The following is a 21,130-nucleotide window of genomic DNA, read 5'->3' as shown; positions in this document are numbered from 1 at the left end:
GGATTTTAAAAGGTTTGTTGTGAGGGGTTCTGATCATTGTAGCAGTAGAGATATGTCTGCAGGTTTTGCATCGGTTGTTCTGGCAGAGGCTGGTGCCGCTTTGAGTTAGTGTGTCCAAGTCTGTGGGGCACCTTCTTCTGATTATGAGCTTGGAGAGACTGGGGGTTTGTTTGAAGACCACAATTGGGGGGTTCAGGAAAGATTTCTTTCAGAGTGGGGTCCCCATCAAGTATAGGTTGTAGTGGTTTGAGGATACCCTGTATGGGTTCTGTGTGGGGTGGTAGGTGACAACTAAGGGTATGCATTAGAGGGGGATTTATTTCTGCATTGAAGCAGGGTCTCTTGTTGTATTAAGGTGGCTTGTTCCATGATATGATCTACTTCTCTGGTGGAGTGTCCTAGTTTGGTGAAGGTGGTTTTGAATGTGTTAATGTATATATCCTGTAATTTCTCCTTGGAGCATATACGGTGATATCTGAGTGCTTGGCTATGGATAACAGATTTCTTGTTGTGTTTGGGGTGATTACTGGATTTATGAAGGTAGGTGTAGTTACCTGTGGGTTTCTTGGACACAGTTGTCTGTAGGGTTCCATTGCTGAAGCTAACTGGTGTGTCTAGGAATTTGATGCTAGTGTGGGAGTGTTCCAGAGACAGTTTAATAGACAGATGTGGTTGCTGTGGTGGAAATCTACCAGGATAGGCTTCCCTGCCTCTCCTCTTCTTTTCCCAAATGGGCCACTTCACTTGAATGGTACCTTGAATATGCGTTAATTACTTACGCTAAACAGAAAAGGAGTACTTGTGGCACCTTAGAGACTAACCAATTTATTTGAGCATGAGCTTTGATTTATTTATTTATTGATGCATCCGATGAAGTGAGCTGTAGCTCACGAAAGCTCATGCTCAAATAAATTGGTTAGTCTCTAAGGTGCCACAAGTACTCCTTTTCTTTTTGCGAATACAGACTAACACGGCTGTTACTCTGAAACCTGTCATTACGCTAAACAACATTCCACTTTCTATTTAGCTGTGACATTCTGAGTATGTTTCCCAGACCTGAAGAAGAGCTCTGTGTAAGCTTGTCTCTCTCTATATAACAGAAGTTGGTCTAATGAAAGATATTACCTCACCCACCTTGTCTTTCTAAAATTTTAAATTGTAACAGAGTCCAAGATCAGAAAATAACACAGATGCTTTTATGCCTCCTCCCATTCTCAGTCTAAGTCCTATTCAAAGCCTGTTTTGTTTTTCCTAACTTTTAGGTCTCCATTGATGTATGCTAACTATTTGTAGTCAGACAGGAAAGGCATGCAATAAATCTGAAAGTCCTCAAATTCTATGCAAAAAAAAAAAAAAAAAAAAGCACATCTGTCCAAATACACCAGTTTGTTTTTATTGCGTCTTTATGGTTAAGACCTACATGAGAGGATTTTCTTAAAGAATGTATTTAGGATTATCTTGATTTAAAAATTTAAACAGCATGCACTACAGACTTCTGAGTTTACTATATTTATTAGCTTTTTCAAGGTTTTGCGTGACAGTTGTTTGGGCCACATAGTTCTGCTAGATATTTATTTCAAATTCCTGTATGGCTATTTAGGGTAAAGTTACTGACCCTTCTTGGGAATGAGAAAAATTCAGAATTAGCATCTTCACTCTTATCAAGCTACTAATAAATATTTCAGGAGCTTAAAACATTGGGTGCTATTAACTTCTCTGCTGTAGTGGAACACACAGTGGTTCCCTGAAGTGATTAGAAATTCCATTAGAATACTGGTGCTTCAAAGTGATGGGCACTGTGCATGGGTAAGCACTTTATAGTGCACTTTGCCTCACATAACTGTTACATAATGCAGTACTTGGGCAGTTAACACCACAGAGAAAAATATAATTGTAAAATACGGCATGGAAATTATCACAATTCAGGGTGCAATCCAGACCAGTGAGGTGTTGTCACCATCTGCCCTGCAACCTTGGGTGCCTCACAATCCTTTGCTGCTGTAGCTCCCAAACTCAGCTGCTCTGGCTTTGCTGGTGCTCATATTTACGCCTTGCTACTTCTATTTCCCTTACCTGAAATGAAATAAACTGAAAATAACAAATGGTAACCTTTCTTTTGACTATTCCTGGCCACCATACTTGAGACTCACTTAAAATTGTTACACCAGTGCTTAGAGTGTAAACAGCATGCTATGTATAAATCCTGTTTTGACTATGCCACTATCACCTTCTATGGTGCAATCCAGACCAGTGAGGGGTTGTGTCACTAACTGCCCTTCAATCTTGAGTGCCTCACAATGTTTTGCTGCTGTAGCTCACAACCTGGGCCGCTAACAAACAGATAAACAGCATGCAGGTCACACTCTGAGTATCTGTGTATAGCTGCAGCCTGCCAGCAACACTCCAGTCAACACTCTGGCTTTCACCAGCCTTGATTACCACTTGCAGGGTGACCCTGACACACTCCCAGTCCTGGATTTTCCCCAAAAACATGTATTCTGAACTGTTCAGCCCTCTCCTAGACAGTTCAGATATTAAGTCTGTTGCCCCTCTAAGGGATCAATATTCAACAGTTTGCTACTTTAGAGTTACCAAACAATTCAGCTTAAACACAACACTGGATTAGGTTTGATTAAAGAATAAGACACAATTAACTAGAGGGAGATAGATTTGAAGTGAGAAGAAGACATTAAGTCAGAAATGGTTACCAGAGAAATAAAGATAATATGCTGTCTGGTACTAAAACTTAAACTAGATTTGGTTCAAGGTAAAATCCTTACCACATGTTCCCACCAACACAGCTAACCAAATTCTCAAGTCGGCATCTGCCCTCAAATTCCAAAGGGCTGGTTTCTTTGTCCATCTTAGGTAAAAAAGCAAGCGAGCAAGATAGAAAGAGCAAGATCCTGGGGTGTTTTTACCTCTCACTTTTATAGTCCGTTTCCTCTTTGAAGTGATTCTTCTGAGCATTGCTCCTTAAAGTTTATTCAAACAGTAAAGGTGGCGCCGTGGAGTCTGGGGATGAAGGTGCCCTCATGCTCTTTCTTCTCCCCTGTGTATGCTGAAATGCAGATTTGCCTCGTCTCCCTCTTGCTGTCTCAAAACCTTGTTTACTACTTATATATAAAATGGGGTAAGCACACATTCCTTTGTTTAAGACAGAGCTGCTTAGCCACTCCTGCTTAACGTGGGCTACATGGGTTTGAACATGTGCTATCAATATCATATGGGGAAATTCATAATTTTATGTATAATGTAGCTACATACACTTCACTGATATTACTGACCAGCGAGTTATTAGTTTTCAAATTATCCCTCACAAGGGATATTTTGTATTAAGGATTATTAAAATAGTGTGTAGGGTGTGAATACAGGGGTGCATTTGGTCACAGATACACAAAACATTTTAGGGGCACGATCCTAAGCAAAAGGTTACAAAAAGTGGCTTTCTGTTCAAAAAAGGAAATTCCATGCAGCATCTCTGGAGAATGCCTTTTTTAAACACCCTCATTCTCTTGTATATTGATATGCTGTGGAATCAACTCCTCTTAATGGTATAAAGTTCCAGTTTCTAGCCTTGAAGTCATAAAATATCAAATCTTAAACCTCTCATTGGTTCAGGCAGAACACTACTTTTGTACCTCAGATCTGTATCATGTAATAGGCAGATGTTAAAATGTGCAAATGAGAGCTAGTTTATATATTGGTAAATTATAAGAAGTGAATAAATTGGGCCCCATCCCTTCTCATAGGAAGTAGTTAGAGACATAATGATATGTGACATCACAACAGGCTATATAGGCTAGAAATCTGAGGGACTGTTCCACACATCTTTCAGTTAAGTATGTGTATTTGTTTATCTGTAGGGTTACCCTTATCCCCCAGCGATATAACAGAGGATTCAATTGTCCTGGCACTTGAGCAAACACCATATAGTTACAAATAATTGAAACAGCAACATCTTATTGAACAGTGGTAACGTGTTTTCCTCTTGAGATTTGTCTCCTTCCATCCCCCATCTTTGTTGTATTTTACATACTTCTTAGCTTTTTGATTTCACTCTCCTCTCCATCACAGCTTTCTAGGCTTCAACAGTGTGCTGGCTGAAGGGTCTATTTAGCTGAGCGTTCACTAATTTGTATGGCCCAATTTAATCTCCTTTCAGCCAGTGATCAAAAACATAGCCAGCTAAGTGCTAGCTGAAAATTTTGTCTGTGTCCTATTCATCTTTTCCATATAGGGTGGCAGGTAAAGGAGTAGGACGGGTTCTCAAACTGTGGGTCAGGAGGCAACCCTGTTTTAATGGAGTCGCCAGGGCTGGCATTAGACTTGCTGGGCCCCAGGGCTGAAGCAGAAGCCGAAGAGCTTCAGCCCTGAGTGGCGGGGCTCAGGCTTCAGCTTCAGCCCTGGGTGGCGGGGCTCAGGCTTCAGCTTCAGCCCTGGGTGGCGGGGCTCAGTTTACAGGCCACCCCTCCAGGAGCTGAAGCTCTTGGGTTTCAGCTTTGCACACACCCCTCCTCCATCCCCCCGCCTGTGGCTGACGCCCTTGGTCTTTGGCCCCCCTGCCTGGGACATTGGGGCTGGCATAGGCGTCGGTCCCCCCGTTCTGGGGTCATGTAGTAATTTTTTTTTTTTTGTCAGAAGAGGGTTGCGGTGCTATGAAGTTTGAAAACCACTGGAGTAGTAGATACCATCTAAGTTTATAGTTAGCAGTATTTATGATACATGGTCTAGACAGCAGGAGTCAAATAACTGGTGGTGGTTTTTACTGGTAATAGTAGTGGGGTCTCAGCCCTGCAACAGAAGGGAGAGGTAGACAAGCTGCCTTCCACAGAACCTACCCATCACTTAGAAATGCCAGGAGTTCTCATCTCTTTGTTTGATACTGACTGGTATTACTGCAGAATGTGCATTAGGGGCCCCTTGCTTTGAACTTCAGGACATTTATGGTATTAATGAATAAAAAGAGGGAACAGCAGTACTGGCAACACGAACAGACAACCCAAACTTCTTGCACCATTAAGAACCTTCGAGTTTAGACTTGCTTCATCTATAATGTAATAAGCTGTGGCCTAATAAACTCTAATGAACAAATGAGTTCATATCATTTGAATTGTCCCCTCAACATTTTAGGAGGCTGGAATTGAATGATGCCATATTTGGAAGAGTAAACTCTGCCTGACATTTTTGCCTGGGTTAGAAAACTGGCAACGAAATGAAGTTCTTTTTCTCCTCAGTAAAATGTGCAAAGTAATAAGATACCATTTCAATTTTTATAATGCCTTTCCTTCCCACATAAGCTTTCTCTACAACTAGGTCATACTGTCACAAAAAAAAGAATTTGTGGTTATCCATGGAAGGTCAAAAAGATGCAATTTCCCAAGGTTGAGAGATCTCAATTCATGCTGAGAAATAGTTCTTGCCTTGAAAGAAAATGTGTCCTTTATTGGTTTCCTTTTTAGCCTTGCTCCCTGTGACAAAGTGGGAATATTTTGTAATACTTTTATGAGGCCTGTTTGTGCCTCAGTTTCACCTATCAACAGCATTGTTACCCAGTGGGTGGAAGGGGATTGTTTGCCCTCAGGGCAAGCTGAGACACATAGATGGCTGGGCCTTAATCTCCATATCAATGGAGCATCTGAGAAGACCATGGCAAATCCAAGAGCCAAGAGACGGACACCTAGCAACCAATGACCCACAGGGATATGGACTTCTCTGACTCTCCTTAGGGAAGCTGAAGATGCATTAATCCCTGAAGAGTGTAAAATCTCTATCAGGAGTCTGTCTCATTTGGATTTACTGAACAAACCTCATGGTGTGAAGAATGACTGCTGAAGGCCCAGAGGTCCAGTCTAAGGAGGTGGTGAAGCCATGCAGCTGACCCTGGAGGAAAAGCGAGATGCCTAGTGGGTCTGGCACGTAGGGGTTCCTCCTAGAGACTGTTCCAAAGCTGGGTCCATAGCACTCATCCTGTGGATTCATGACATTCCCTTCATGACATTCCTTGCATGCCCTTTACACAAAGAAATTTGCTCTTGTTTAGCGGGATCAGCAAGCTGTCAAAATTGTGAATTAAAAAGATACTTACTTTATAAATTGCAGGATTTCTGCTCCCTCCTTCCCAACACCAAAAGTTAGTCAATACTGCACTAATAACTATAGCTCCTTGGGTAAAGCGACTATATCATAACAGTACAACACTCGTGACCAAGAGTCTCAAAATATTGTTTGGTATAACAACATATATGCGATGTACAGGTAATTTTATGATCACTTTCCAAATAAAACAAGTTTTTTGTAACTCCTTAACTACTTTTTCTTAATCACAGTGAATACCAAGAGAAGTAGCTTTGCTCATGTGTAGCAATTGCTCAGCGTCTGAAAAAATAGTGACATTTCAGAAGGTGGGAATAAGAACTTTAGTGACTATGTTGGTATTTTGTAATGGAAAATGCCACAATACTTAAAGGACCGAATTCAGAGAGAATGCATAATGCACATTGAATGATGCATCTCTAAGTGGCTTTTCACTGATGTACATGAGTCTATGCTGATGCATCTTGAATGCTGGGGAATCAGAAGATGTAAAGCTAAAAGCAGGAATTGCCATTTTAAACTTTGCTACTTCTTACACCTTTGCGTTAGGTGCTTTCCTGCTACACTTCTCTCTTTTGGCTCCTTAGAATATAAGTTACAGCAACTTGGTTTTCCTCATACCTAGTGGGTGAATTCAGAGGTGACGTGTAAGATAAATATGTATTTAGTACATGTATTAGGAGAGCAAATATTTGGGAGAATGAGTCTAAGTAATGCACACTCTGAATTCTTTTCCAGGTTTCTTCTAGACTTGCCTCTGTATTTAGCCCAACATCTCTTTCCAGGCCCTAGGACAGTTACTTTTGAACAGTCACTTTTAAGAACAATTATTAATTATTTTATTTGAGAATTCTAGCAGTTACTGTAGGGTAAAAAGGATAATGTTTCCTATTTTAATATGAAACTTTAAAGGCATGTTATATTTAGTGCCTAAACAGGCTGACTGTGCCCTTTTTCAAGTAATTATTTAAAAATATATCATACAGCTCGGAAACAAAGAGCTTCTCTATTTAAAAGATCACCATATAGTATAGACTCTTTAAACCCGAAATATTAAGCTTCCATTTCTAAGCACTATATCCCGACAGGCATGTAAGGCAATCCTAGACCCCCTTGAAGCCGTAAAGTGTTTTCCTCTGTCAAAATGTTTGATGAGAAACATATCTAATATATAAAAAAAAATTTTTGACATTTTCTGACATGAATCATTTGAAGGCAAGGTTGGTCTTTTAGTTGATAGAATTCCTCTCTGGATTTGTTGTAAGACTTGAGAAGCATTCACTAGTATTTAAAAGTTGCCTTCTTTCCCCTTCCTTGAAGGACTAGCTAGATGCAAATATCACTTTGTATAAAGGTTAACTTGAAGGGATGGGCAAGAAAGTAACAAAAAGATTCTGCAGGATACAATATGTAGCTATCTTGTCCGCGTCACTTTCTAAGTGCTTTCTAATGAACACAAAATTCACTTTCTACTTTTTTCCTTCTAAAATTTCAAGTGGAAAAGATACAAAACTAATCCACTAATTGAATATTTAATATGACCTATTCATCCCTTAACAGCATACAGGCAAGTGCACTAAAAATTGCTCTTGGGATTCTGCAGAATTAACAACTCCCTTTTCAGCTTCATTAGCTAAAACTATGGCTATGATTACACTGCTCTGCAGTTCATATTGGGGTGTGTTTGTGAGAATGGCAGTGCACAACAAAATGCTGCACTGTAACTTCCCTCTGTGGATGCTGTGGGCATGAACTAAAAGGTTCCTACTTTGCATTAATGTGGTTCTCATCACACATCCACAAGGTGGATAAAAAATTAATGTTTTTTGGGGGGGAGAAAGGAATTGTTTTAAATTTAAATCAGATTTTATTTTATTTAAATTATAAGTTTCTTTTTAAAAATAAACCTGTTCATTTCACTAAAATGAAATCTGAATTTAATACAAAATATGTTAAGGCCTAAACTTATCACTTAAAACACTTACATAAAAAAAAATATGCTACACCTATGAGCCTCTATAAAAAAGTTGAGTTAAAAGCTGCTTTTCTATATAAAAAAGAATCGGGGGAAAACATCTAACTTTTGATGTAGGTCAGGTACTGTATTACGGACTTGATCCTATAGGAGACCCAAGATCTCTGCTAGAGACTGGCAAAGTCATCATGTACACTGGGACCCAGTTTCTGACTCTAGGAGACACCATGATGTGTCTCATCATGATCATCCACTGAGCCCACCTAGATGGTCTCATACTCCTATTTTTACAGCTTCTCCGTACCTGAGCTCTGATTGGCTTGGTTCTCAAATTATGAATATTTATGACTCATGACCACCATGGAAATTTACTCTCCACCTAATAGAAAAACCACTGATCTGCCCAGTAACTATCACTCCTTGCTTCTGGATGGTTCTGAGCACTTTAATAAATGGCCTTGTTCTATCTCCTTGCAGGCGTACACAGAGGTACAAACAGAAATCCATTAACTTGTCAACTGCCTCCCTCTAAACAAATGAAATACTGCAGTGCAAAAGTGGGTTACACAAGTAGTAGTCTTGGATGGTTAGTTCTTTTGTCTGTCTGGGGCGAGTAGTGGAGGAGGGTTGGCACCGGGGAGTTATGGAGCAGAGTGTGCAACCAGAAAGGAGCAATGCTGGTGTCACAGCAGGACGCTGGGAACAAGGGACAACATTCTTCAGAGTGCAGCCTCTAGTGTTGATGTCAACACCGTGGAACTGGAGGAGGGGGGAAAAGGCCATATCTGCAGGTCATAAAAGAGACCCATTGGGGAATATTTTCAAGAAATTCCCGTACCTATGGGTAAAAAAAGGAACACCTGCCAAATGTAAAACAGTGCAACAAAGAGATGGAAGGCCTGGTTGTCAGAATTAAACAACACTATGAAAAAATGCTCCTCAGACGGCAATGACTTTGAAGATGATGATGTGGACATGTCTGAACAATCTAGATCAGCTGGTTAGTAAACTTGTTCTTGCACCATTCTTATGGACCACCTACCATGTCTTACTATGCTAGTGAATGATAACTCAGATTGTCATAAATTTGTGTTTTTGGTGGATTAAGTTACTTATTAATTTCAAGATGGTTGTGGGAGTATTTATCAATTCATTTTTACTGTTACTGCTGGACTTCTGAAATGATTTTTTTATTGCTCAGTATAATCAAAAATCCTAGTTGAAGATTTCCTGTTTAAAAGAAAAAAATTAGACATTTATGAATTTTAAATATTCCCCCCCCAAACTATTTGATAGGTTGCTAGAGATAAATAGATGTAAATAATCCTTATAATTTATTATTTTTCCTATAAAACTGGGTTTAGAATAAATTCTCATTTAAACAGTGAAACAAATAGCTTCAGTAGGATAAATCTTTCGTTTACAATTGGATTTTTTAAAAAAGCAGTGCACTAAGTAATATTCAGTGAGAGCGACTATTTTCACCATTTTGTTTAAAGGCCTGGCTTAGATGTAAGGGGTTATGAACGTCCATCCTCTGCAATGACTACAGCTTCAGAGTTATCTGCTGGTAGTACCAGCAGTGCTGCAACTAAACATATGTCAAACAGTAATTACCCATATACCCCCTTCCTCCCCAAAATAAATAAATAAAAATCAAGAAAACCCACAAGTCTTTCTTCTTCATCCTGTAAAACCATGGATGAGATTGTAATCAGGACCAGCAAATTCCAGCAAGACTCCATAGATGAAAAGAACACATCTCTTTTGTCTTGTTCAGAACAAACATTTCATTGACATGGTTCACCATCATCATGACCACACCACACTTCACCCTGCAGAGCAGACATTGCTGGAAGGTTGCTAGATACAGTATATAAGAAGGAAACTGAACAGTATGCAAAATACATTGACAGGAAATTCATCAATCTGAGTCTGGATGGGTATATAATTATTCAGTAATATATGCTTATCACACAACAGAAGATGGGGTTGTCTATCAGGAAATGCCCATACAGCAGAATACTTAAAAGCAGCAGCAGTAAAAGCTACAACAAATTGTGAACAAAAATTCAAGTCAGAAATTTTGTCACAGACAATGCAGCAAATATGTGAAGAAATATAGAAGATGATAATGAAGGGATTCTGAAACTTACAACATATGGGTGCAGTGCTCATTTGATGCATCTTTTAGCCAAAAAGACTTCAATAAAACTCCAGGAATAAAGGAAAATGTGGAAATTACAAAATACTTCTGTAACAATCGCTTCAGCGTCACTGAAAAGAGGAGGAAGACCCAAACTAATTCTCCCCCAAGATGTATAATGGAATTCAGTAGCTGACTGTTTTGAACTACTTATTAAGAACTAGCTTATTTTGATGATATGTGAAGAAAATCATGACAAAGAAGATGGAACTATCACATCCATAGTAGTCAACATGGGACTAAAGAGAAATACAGAAGATAAGTTCAGGATATTTCCATAGCCTTGGACAAACTGCGGAAAGATTGTTGCTGTATTGCTGATGCTGTTGAAATCTGCACAGAACTTCAAGAGACATTGAAGAAAGACTTACTCCACAACAAAGTTAAATTGCAGGCAGTAAAGAAACATCTAATAATCACCCATCAATCTTGCCAGACATAATAAATTTCAGGGCTGGCAGAAAAGCACTCAAGCACTATACGTTTGCTGACGATATTTTAAAGAAAGTCACACCACTGAACCAGAGTTTATTGAAGTCCCTAAAACAGCTTTTGAGAGCAATGGTCTTTTCCGCAGGCACAGAAAGAATATTTTCTTCATTTGGACTATCTAATGCAAAATTGAGAAACTGATTGGGAGTTGAAAAGGCAGGAAAACTTCTCTCTTCCAGTTTATAAATAAAAAGGAGGATGGAGGGGACCATTATCTCATTTTTAAGAGACTTAGGCAAGTAGGAACTTTAGTTTCAGTCACTTTCACTTAGGCATATTTGAAAATTTTCCCAGGATGACCTGAAATAATTAATTTAATTCACTGACTACAGTTAATCCCTCTGTTCCTTTAACAACTCATTTAGTTGTAAATGTGAAACATGTTTTGAGAAGAGAAATTTACATATCCAAAACATTTGAGGTTGTTTTGTTTAATAAAAAGAAATTTTATATGCTGTTTTGTGTGTTTAAATTTCAGTTCCCATTCTAATGCAGCTTGACTGAAAAGCAGAAATTTAATTATCTAGTAAATAAGCAATATATCATTCACCATTTTCTAACATACTAAAAATGTACACTTACCAAGAATCTGAAAATATTAAGCTTTATATTTTCTTAAATAAATGTATCGTGTACTCTTCTAGGTAGCCAAAAGATGTACCAAATCTAGTGTAAAGGCTCCATTTAGTTGTAAATCAACATGTTTTAATGGTTATATCAACAAGTGAGAATGCACCTTTCTTTAGAAAATAACGGAAGTACAAATGGAAAAGTTGATTTAAATTGATTATTTAAATTGAGGCTTTCGTCTCAGTGATTTAAATCATGATTTAAACAGCCCTGATTTAAATCAATCCACTTTAGAACTAGGAACTTTTTAGTTCACACTCATAGCATCCATACGGGGTCACTACACTGCACCACTTTGGTGAGCGCGGATATTCATATCCCTGTAGTCTGAACTGCAGGGCAGTGTAGACAAGCACTTTGGTTATAACCAACAGCTCAGATTGCATTGATCAAAGTTACTATGGATAGTTGCAGTATGACAGAGGAAACAAGATCCATTGTCTTGGATGTCAAACTGGCTAATTATTTTGAGATATAAGACATCTGCGCACGCTTTGTAATATTTACAACTATGGCTCTTTGTAGGATTATGATGTCAATGTATGACTACATCTATTCAGGATTACAGACTTTGTACTTTGCATGGAAATTTGTACTTGTCGCTTTTGTTTCCTCTTGAAACATCAATAAAAGTAGTAAAATAAAAAACCCCTAAATAAATACTCTTTGTAAGTGCTTCTTAAATACAGAATTTGTCTATTTTCTCCAGGATCCTAATGAGATTGATGTACACAAAGGAAAATAAACACAATAGTGCTGGATTAAATCCTGTCTAATAATGTTACAAGTCTTTATAATTTAGACTATTTTAACCACAATCTTTGTATCTGATCCTTCATACCTTACTCCTGTGAGCTATTCTTATCTCATGTCATTTGTCCCATTGACTTCAGAGTGACTATGCACATGAAGAATATTTACTCACATGAGTAAGACTGACTAGACTAGATCCTTAACTGGTAACATTCACCTAAGAAATACTGAACCTTATACAACCTAAGTACATAATGTACACTAGTATGAAATTCATTGTCTTTACAAAAGAATAATAAAGATTTTGTCATGAAATCAGTGTGAAAACCAATAATAAATTAAACAAAAAGTGACTGCTAATTAAATTGCTCTGGATGCGGACACAGATTTGCAACATCTGTGGGGGACAACAGACAATGGATCTTTAAAGCCACCGAGTTTAGGCATCTCAGTATGTTTACTACGGATGAAAAGAAAATAATTCAGCCTTTTGGCCTCTAGAGTAGATTCAGTGAATAAATAAAGTAATAATTTCATTTATAAACCACCCCCTGCAAAAGCGTTCAGGGTGCTGAACATTTATTAAATTTTTTTTTTGTAGGTGCCAAAGATAAGTATCTGTGATACCCTCTGCATGACTAAACAAGTCTATGCAAAGCCTTAAAAAGTGATGTGACCTAAACCAGCAAAGTAATTGTGAAAAATGGGATTCTATTAATGAGAATATATTTGGGTGTTTTGCATGACTACAAGAAGTAGTAATTCAGAAAGAGCAACAACGGGGATGCTCGGTAGATATTTTAAAACTAGGAGCAACTTAGATGCCAGTCGATGTGCCATCCCACAGATATAAGCCACATACACAAGTAATGTAATAAGATCACTTGTGGAGTAAACGGTCCACAAAGTAAACAGTCCATCTTTAATAGATAATGGCAGAAAGTTACCTTACAGAATAATGCTTTTTTGCACAAATGATATTTTAAAAACCAAATCTAGATGAAGATGTTTAATTTTATCAATAAAAATATTTATCAATTCATTGGGGAAACATCCAGCCATTGCTCTGGGTAGTTTCATAGTCATGAAATGTCAGCATATATAAAATACAATATAATAATTACATTGCACACTTCCCACACTACTGCTTCTAACAAATATCTGCAATTAATAACCAAAATCCCTTTATCTGCCAGTACATTAAGGGTAAAATTTTCAAAGGCACAAATGGCAATTAGGAGCCCAGCCCACATTGGCAGTCAGCAGGAGTTCAAAAGCTGCTAGGTGCCTAAGGCCTGTGCCTTTGAAAATCTCCCCATTATACATACCATTGCAAGTCCAAATATGCGTCTGTGCATTACCCAATACAACTTCCAACTACAACATGCACCATAGCCAAAATTCAAATGACGAGGTGGAGAAGCAGGGGCTGGGAGGGAGAAAATGGAAGTCTAGAGAAACGGGGTATTACTGCAACACACCTTGCAACCATTTCTAACAATGAAGGGTTTATTCCCCTTCATTCCTTACAAAATGCAATTTCTAAAGTCCTTGTGTATGGGGAGATTTTGGCAAACCAGTAAAGTGCCTGAACCCACTATTGCTTATTGCTAAAAGCAGCCAAGTCAGCAGACCGTAAAGTGGCCATGCAGCAGCCTCAGCTTGACCCAGGGAGGAGGGAAGGGGGTTTGGGGTGCCACAGAAAAGGCAGCTTGACCCCACGTTCTTCCTGATAAGAATTGTGTTGAAGCTGCTGATCCATGCATTTTAGAAGAGCAGGATGTGCCCTCAGGAATGTGTTTAACAGGGTCTCAAGGCTGCAAACTCTGGGAAAAAACCTCACCTGGTTAACCAATAATCAGAAGAAAACCTCTTGCTTGACCATCGAAACTGCTTGCTTAACAAGTTTCCTTTAGGGGACATGTCATTGAGTTACTAATGTATAAAATAAGGGGGAAAAGTTTGAGGTTGTGGGACTCTTCGGGACTGGACTTTCCCACTGGATGCATCTTGTGTTCCCCACCAGCAGACAGGCTGCTGCTGTGCCACTTGAGAGCCACACTCAGCTTCAGTAATTATCAAGGGTTGGGGGTGTTTTACTAACCTGTGGCAGACGTGTGTAAGTGCTTGAGACGAAGTAAAATTTAACTTTAAGTGAAAGCACTCGTGTTGTCTTGTTTGTGCCAGCCATCTATCAGTCGGATGGTTGTGTCTCCCCTGATTTATTTCCTGACACTACCTCGCACAGAGTAAACGTTACCAGGAGCTTTGGGTTGAAAGAACCCCGGGTAACACTTGTTGCCTATCGATATGATCACCTCACTTCTTTTAATCCCTCCACTGTCTCCCCAACAGCAACGTATCAAATGTAAGCATTTGATCACCAACCCCAAAGCTCAATAAGATACTTATCCCTTCCTAATTATTTTCTCGTCAAGTTTTCTGTTACCTTCCACACACACCCTTCACTCCACCAACTTTCTTAACCATGTCCACATATTTGTGAGCCTCTCCCACAATCACCTTTGTACTTTCTTCTACATGGTCTCCTCTGTACATAGTATCGCCTCCCTGAGTTAATCTATAAGAACATTATACTTTTAAACCCCTCTTAAAGGCAGTCTTCTGATGCTGCTTACAGTGAATCTTACTAATTTGTATAAAAATCCCTTTTTGTTGCTCCTCTTCCCTAACCAACTCCTTGTTTTTGTCAGTCTTTCCCTAGATTGCAAGTTCTTTGACCACCCTCTCTACATGTCTAGAAAGTGTTTAGCTACAGTGGATACCACCATAAACAAAATCATTAATAAAAGGTAGTCAGCCAGACTCATCTGTGCATCTGGTAGCTTGCATTTTCTTTTTGGGGTTTTCAAAATACCCCAAAAGACAATATACCTTAGTTGGCATACAAAAGGAAGGCAGCTGATGTCCAGGTGAAGCCCAGAATGAACAGCTGTCCATTTCATTTTCTGCCAAAAAGAGCAGAGCTGGGTCGACTGAACAGCAAACCCTTAAGAAAACCGAAAACGTGCTTAAGAGTACTCAGTGACTCGGCCCTCAAAACTAAGTGCAAAACTTACTTTCTTCAACTTGGCACTAGCACAGCTGTAACTACAATGAGCAAAGATAAAGAGAGAAAAAGGAAGATTAGGAAAAAGAGCTGAAGAGGAGCTAGAGAAGGAAATTAAACAAAACACATACATAGCCCCAACTGTCTTAGGGAAGTAATTGAGGAAAATTATACCACTAACCTATTGAGATTTTGATTTTCACTTGGGAGGCACTCAGACACTAGAGTAGAGGGCCTGTGATGAGGTGAATCAGATGGGTTAAGGGGCTGCTTTGGCTTGGAGAAGCCCTGCCCCACAGCACCTGCAAGTCCTGTCAGCAATGGAGGAGGAAGCTCCACTCAGTGGGCAGCCCTAGGAATGGAGCAGGCTCTCGAGCTTCCCAGCTCCCATAAAAATAGCTGGTAGCTAGCGGAGCCTCTGTCCTCACAGTAAGGGAAAACAGACCCTGCCCGAAAAAAGGGGAAAGGGACCAAATCCCATAACTCGTGCTGGACACCCAGTGAAATCTGGAGTGGACTCTGGCCCATCCTGGGCTGGGCCCCTCTGAAAAGGGGCTGAACTGAAACTGACTACAGGTTGCCCCTTTCATCCTTTTGTTTTATCTGTTTTGCTGATCTTGGATTGATCAATTGTTTCACTTGGAACTCCAAAAAGGGCAGAAATCACCAGAAAGCCTTGGCTGGAGGGCTGAAAGCTAGCCATTGCTAGACTGACACAGAGCGCCCCTGTTGAAAGGACTGGACTTGTGTGTGTGTCTTTCCATGCAGCAGCTGATGGGGACAGATCCCTGAAAGACCCATTATAAGGATGTTGCTAGTCATATCCTAAATTTTTTGGCTCCTGAAAAGGAGAGTTCTCAATTATGATATATAGTGTTAACTAGCCAAAGTCTCCCCTTTAAAAAAAAAAACCACCTTTTCTGCATAGTCCAACTACAGTCGAAAAGTGGGACCATTGATTTATAGCTGACTATAGAAGCAGAAGGACCTACTTTTATTTTTATTTGTACGCCCCATTTGTCTTTCCCGTTAATGATGTAAACAAACATTTTTCAACTAATGGTCCATTAAAGGTGATGTTAGAGTATTAATGCATAGTGAAACAGAATCAAGTAACGTACACAAGTGTCAGCTATACTGGACCGTAAAGCTTTATACAAATTATTCTAACTCCCAAACAGCCACAGCATACGAACATTTTAAAAGCTTTATACTACTACTACTGATCAACCTGTTCTAAATAACTCGTACTTTCAGTGCAGGAAGCTGATGCCATCTGGCAAACTTGACACACCCACTACAAGAAGAACCTGTGAGAGGTTTCTACAGAAAATATTTCTGATACCCATCCCTTATTTTTTAATCAATCAGTTATGTGCTGTGACTATTTTAACAAGTCACTCCCAGTTTTCTTTTCTTGCGCCTGGAACAGTGGTGTATAACCAGGGAAACTATTTAAACAAAAACATTTCACGTGAACCCCACCATTTGGCCAATTGTTGGAAATGTTTATACATTGTACTTTTAAAAGAATGATTTGTTGAAATAAGGTCCAATCCAGAAAGAACTCATCTATTGAAGTAATTTTATAATTGCCTGGGATAAGTTTTCTATGGCAGGAATGATTTAAGCAGAAAGGGAGAGTCTATTGAGGAGAGGCTGAGGGAACTAAGATTATTTAGTCTGCAGAAGAGAAGAGTGAGGGGGGATTTGATAGCAGCCTTCAACTATCTGAAGGGGGGTTCCAAAGAGGATGGAGCTAGGCTGTTCTCGGGGATGGCAGATGACAGAACAAGGAGCAATGGTCTCAAGTTTCAGTAGGGGAGGTCTAGGTTGGATATTAAGAAAAACTATTTCACTACGAGGGTGGTGAAGCACTGGAATGGGCTACCTAGGGAGGTGGTGGAATCTCCATCCTTAGAGGTTTTTGAGGCCCGGCTTAACAACGCCCTGACTGGGATGATTTAGTTGGGGTTGGTCCTGCTTTGAGAAGGGGGTTGGACTAGATGACCTCCTGAGGTCTGTTCCAAACCCTAATCTTCTATGATTCTATTAGCAGGAAAAATCACTCAGAACTTTCCCTCTAACACACTCCTGTTTTTGACTGTATCAATTCTAATTTGAAAATCAGAGAAACATTCCTATTTGTCCTACGGTCAATAAAAGCTGGCTTTTATAAAAAGAGATTTTAGCTTAAAATTGACCTCTGTTTATTTAAGAATTCCAATTTTAATATAGAAGAAAAACTTTTCCTGATTACTAGATAGAATTTTTACCATAACATCTAACAGATTGATTTATTTACCAAAGAAACTGCCTGTAGGCATCCATTCATTATATGAAGACCAAAGGCTACCTTTCCACACTCAGCTTATAATTCACTATATGGATATTCTCTAAATGTGAATGTATAATTCTTCCAGTGATTGATTTACACTGAAAAGGATCACTGCTACATGCTGCAATTGCATTTCTGAGCTGGAGACATCTGCATTATTTTCTTGACTGCACAAGGTTCAGGATCACCAGTGTGTTAATCAGCCACATTAAACCCCAAATGTATTCTAATTACACTGCAAAACTACACCGGTTTGAATAGTGGTTAAAAATAAAAAGTAGTCAACCACACTTACTTACCCTTCAAGAAACTATCTCCAGAAAAAAGGCAGGATGTACAGAAGAGGATCAAAACATTATTTCAAAAAAAGAAAAGGAGTACTTGTGGCACCTTAGAGACTAACCAATTTATTTGAGCATAAGCTTTCGTGAGCTACAGCTCACTTCATCAATGAAGTGAGCTGTAGCTCACGAAAGCTTATGCTCAAATAAATTGGTTAGTCTCTAAGGTGCCACAAGTACTCCTTTTCTTTTTGCGAATACAGACTAACATGGCTGCTACTCTAAAACCTAATGTTATTTCAGTTTACTATTTTAAAATATAATCAGGGCCTGACATTGCCATTGGCAAGCGAATGCTAAGTAGGAAATTTTCTCTGAGTGAAGACTTAACCATCAAATTTCTGTGGATACTAAAGCAAAATTAAGTTTCTAGCCATTACCTTAGAGGAGACAAATTTCCAAACGTAAACTGAGTGTGAATGATATTGTGTTGTCATCTTGAGTCTGCAGATAGGCTGGAACTGTGAAGATGTGAACTATCTACAGATCATATCCTGGCTGCAGAGCATAGCACAAGCCAATTACTTTGGAATTGCAACAGGAAAAGAAACTCCTCACCCTCATTACAGTTTAGCCAAGACAGCAGAGCTGCCCTGTGGCAACTACTCCAGACTCAAGGCTGAACACACTGTGATGCTTGTACCTGTGACATAAGCAGACTAACTGTAGCAGATGACCACCCTATTCCATCCCTACACACTCCTGTTGTGTTGGATGCAGGGAGTTCCCTGAAGATCTTGGCTCTCTAGCACAAAGGAAGGGCAAATACTCTACATGGGCTCCCCAAAAATTGCTGCATCCCTTGTGCTGTGGAACGCAAGTGGTTCTCTCTCAATGAGTGGCAAAGAAAGGACCAGGATTTGCCTTCAAAGGAGGTGTGGGTCACCAACCCTCATTTTCATGGGGGGTTAACGCCAAGGCACTGTTTTTTTCCCCTCCCACCAGTGATGCAAATCCCTAGTGTAGTTGCACTGCCCAGTGTAAGAAGTGACCTGCATCACTGTAGTTTACCCCAGGTTCAAAACTAGAGCAGGGGTTCCAAAACTTGGTCTGTGGCTTGTTCAGGGTAAGCCCCTGATGGGCCGTGAGACGCTTTGTTTACCTGAGCATCCGCAGGTATGGCTCCTCGCAGCTCCCAGTGTCCACGGTTCACCATTCCCGGCCAATGGGAGCTGTAGGAAGTGGTGGCCCGTGGTACTTGCGGACGCTCAGGTAAACAAAGTGTCTCATGGCTTGCCAGGGGCTTACCCTGAACAAGCTGTGAACCAAGTTTGGGAACCCCTGAACTAGAGTAAGAAGCACTCGATGCAAGTAATTTTTACATTGTTCTAGTGCATTTGAACTAGGGGCATGCACTGGTGCAGCAACACCAGTGTAACTATACCAGTGTGAAATGTAATCTCACTTATGCCTCATCTACACTTAAAATGTATATCAACACAGCTATGGTGCTCAGAGGTCCAAAACCCCCATTGTCGACACAGCTACATTGACGGAAGAATGCTTCAGTTGATCTAGCTACTGCTACTCAGGGAGGTGGATACTATAGTGACAGGAAAAAACCCTTCCATCGCTGAGGTGTCTACACTACAGCACTATAGTGGCATAGCTACAGAAATGTGGCTATGCTGCAGTGCAGAAAAGCCCTTAGTCTGTCTGCAATGGGATTTTAGCCTCCAGTTTAGCTCTACCAGAGCAAACCTCAAGTGTAGATGTAATTTACACTAGTACAATGTGAACTGCACTGGTGTAGTTTACCTCAGATGAGACCATGTCTTTAAACTAGAGGTTTGCACTGGTGCAACTACAATGATAGCTAAATAACAGTGTAGATGAGCCCTAATTTCCCCCCCACAAAACTGCTACATGGTTGAAACTTCCAGGAGGCTATACCTACCCTCCTCCAAAATCCTCACATTAGCTGGTAGGAAGCAGGATAATTGTGTTAGCTAGTGACCTTCTGGATGATTTTATAACCATGTGAGGCTGGTCTCTTTAAGCAAACCACCATATGTATTCATAGGAAGACTATCCTGCCCTCTAAAAGCACTTTAATGAAAAAATGACAAAAACTGAACATGTATGTTTTCTTTATACTCACCTACGCAGTTATCACAAAGGCTGCAATGTGAGGCACGAGGTGGGCGGAAAATCTTGCAAGTGAAACAGTATTTCAGTTTCACTGTCTGTCCATTGATGATTACTTCTTTTGTTCTGGGAGGTGGACGGTATCCTCCTGAACTGGAGCCATTTGCAATATCTAACAGGGAAATAATTAAACATTAGAACAGTAATTTATATTCTCTTGCCAGATATGCGATAGGCACATTACTGTCATTTTAAATCCAGTTTCTTTAACATTTACATATATTTTTGTAGATTTAGAAAGCTTAAAAAAAGAGTTTTTCTCTCTCCCAGACTCTGAATATCTAGGCTAATAACTCAAAATACAATGCATCACAAAAAATGGAAAAAAAAACCACACAGCTAATTGTTTAAAAAAAAAAATCTAGCCACCACAGCTTCTGTACCACAAAAACCAAAATCCCACACTCTTCAGCCTAGCCAGCACCTTTAATATTTACTTCATGTATGATATCTAAGACTGAGTAACACAAAAATCTGTTCAAGCACAGACTCCATTTCGCTGGCCCCTCAAAAATAGGCTTGCTCTTCGTGGAGTTTCTTGTGATGTGTACATTTGTTCACTAAGAACTGGACTAACCACTAACTCATTTAACAGAGGTGACTAAAGTCATTTTCAACTGGGGAAAGAGCTCAAGGATTTTTTAGTTCACATCTATAAATGAAAAATGGCCCTCTTGCAAAATGCTGTAATCACTTTAAAAGGGAGGTTTTGCTTTTAGAAACGTTTTTAAGTCTTTAATTATTAAGACAAAGAAATGCAGCGTTCAGGCTGAATTTAATGCCCAAACTAGACATTTATACAATACACACCAACATTCTACCTATCATTAGAGCACTTGGCATATATGGCAAACAAGATCACTCATTGTTCTGAGACCCTTAAATATCATGGTAAAATGGAGTACATTCAGGAGAGTATTTCATTCATCTTGCTTTTTGAGAGTTTAAAATCGAACACGTAGTGATATTTTAATACAGCTGTTGTAGCTTAAAATCTGTTTACAAAGAAGTCTCTGCTTGCCATCTGGCAAAGTGATAGTTGAGATTATTTAGGACAAGAACATTTATTACTCCAGAAGCT

The 21,130-nt window shown here is 39.5% G+C and overlaps 1 protein-coding gene across 6 annotated transcripts in view; it reads right to left on the bottom strand.

Moving 5' to 3' along the window:
- ZDHHC14 (zDHHC palmitoyltransferase 14) overlaps positions 1 to 21,130 on the bottom strand; it is a 150,731-nt gene that overhangs the window by 40,386 nt on the left and 89,215 nt on the right. For all 6 annotated transcript variants that reach the window (XM_077813259.1, XM_077813261.1, XM_077813263.1 and 3 more), the window contains exon 3: positions 20,003 to 20,161. In XM_077813259.1, coding sequence (XP_077669385.1) covers positions 20,003 to 20,161 — 159 coding nt within the window. The remainder of the gene's footprint in view (positions 1 to 20,002; positions 20,162 to 21,130) is intronic.

The sequence above is a fragment of the Eretmochelys imbricata genome, chromosome 3 (assembly GCF_965152235.1).
Source record: "Eretmochelys imbricata isolate rEreImb1 chromosome 3, rEreImb1.hap1, whole genome shotgun sequence".
In the NCBI taxonomy this organism is placed as follows: Eukaryota; Metazoa; Chordata; order Testudines; family Cheloniidae; genus Eretmochelys; species Eretmochelys imbricata.
Note: the sequence above shows the minus strand (reverse complement) of the source record. Positions and strands in the feature narration are given on the sequence as shown.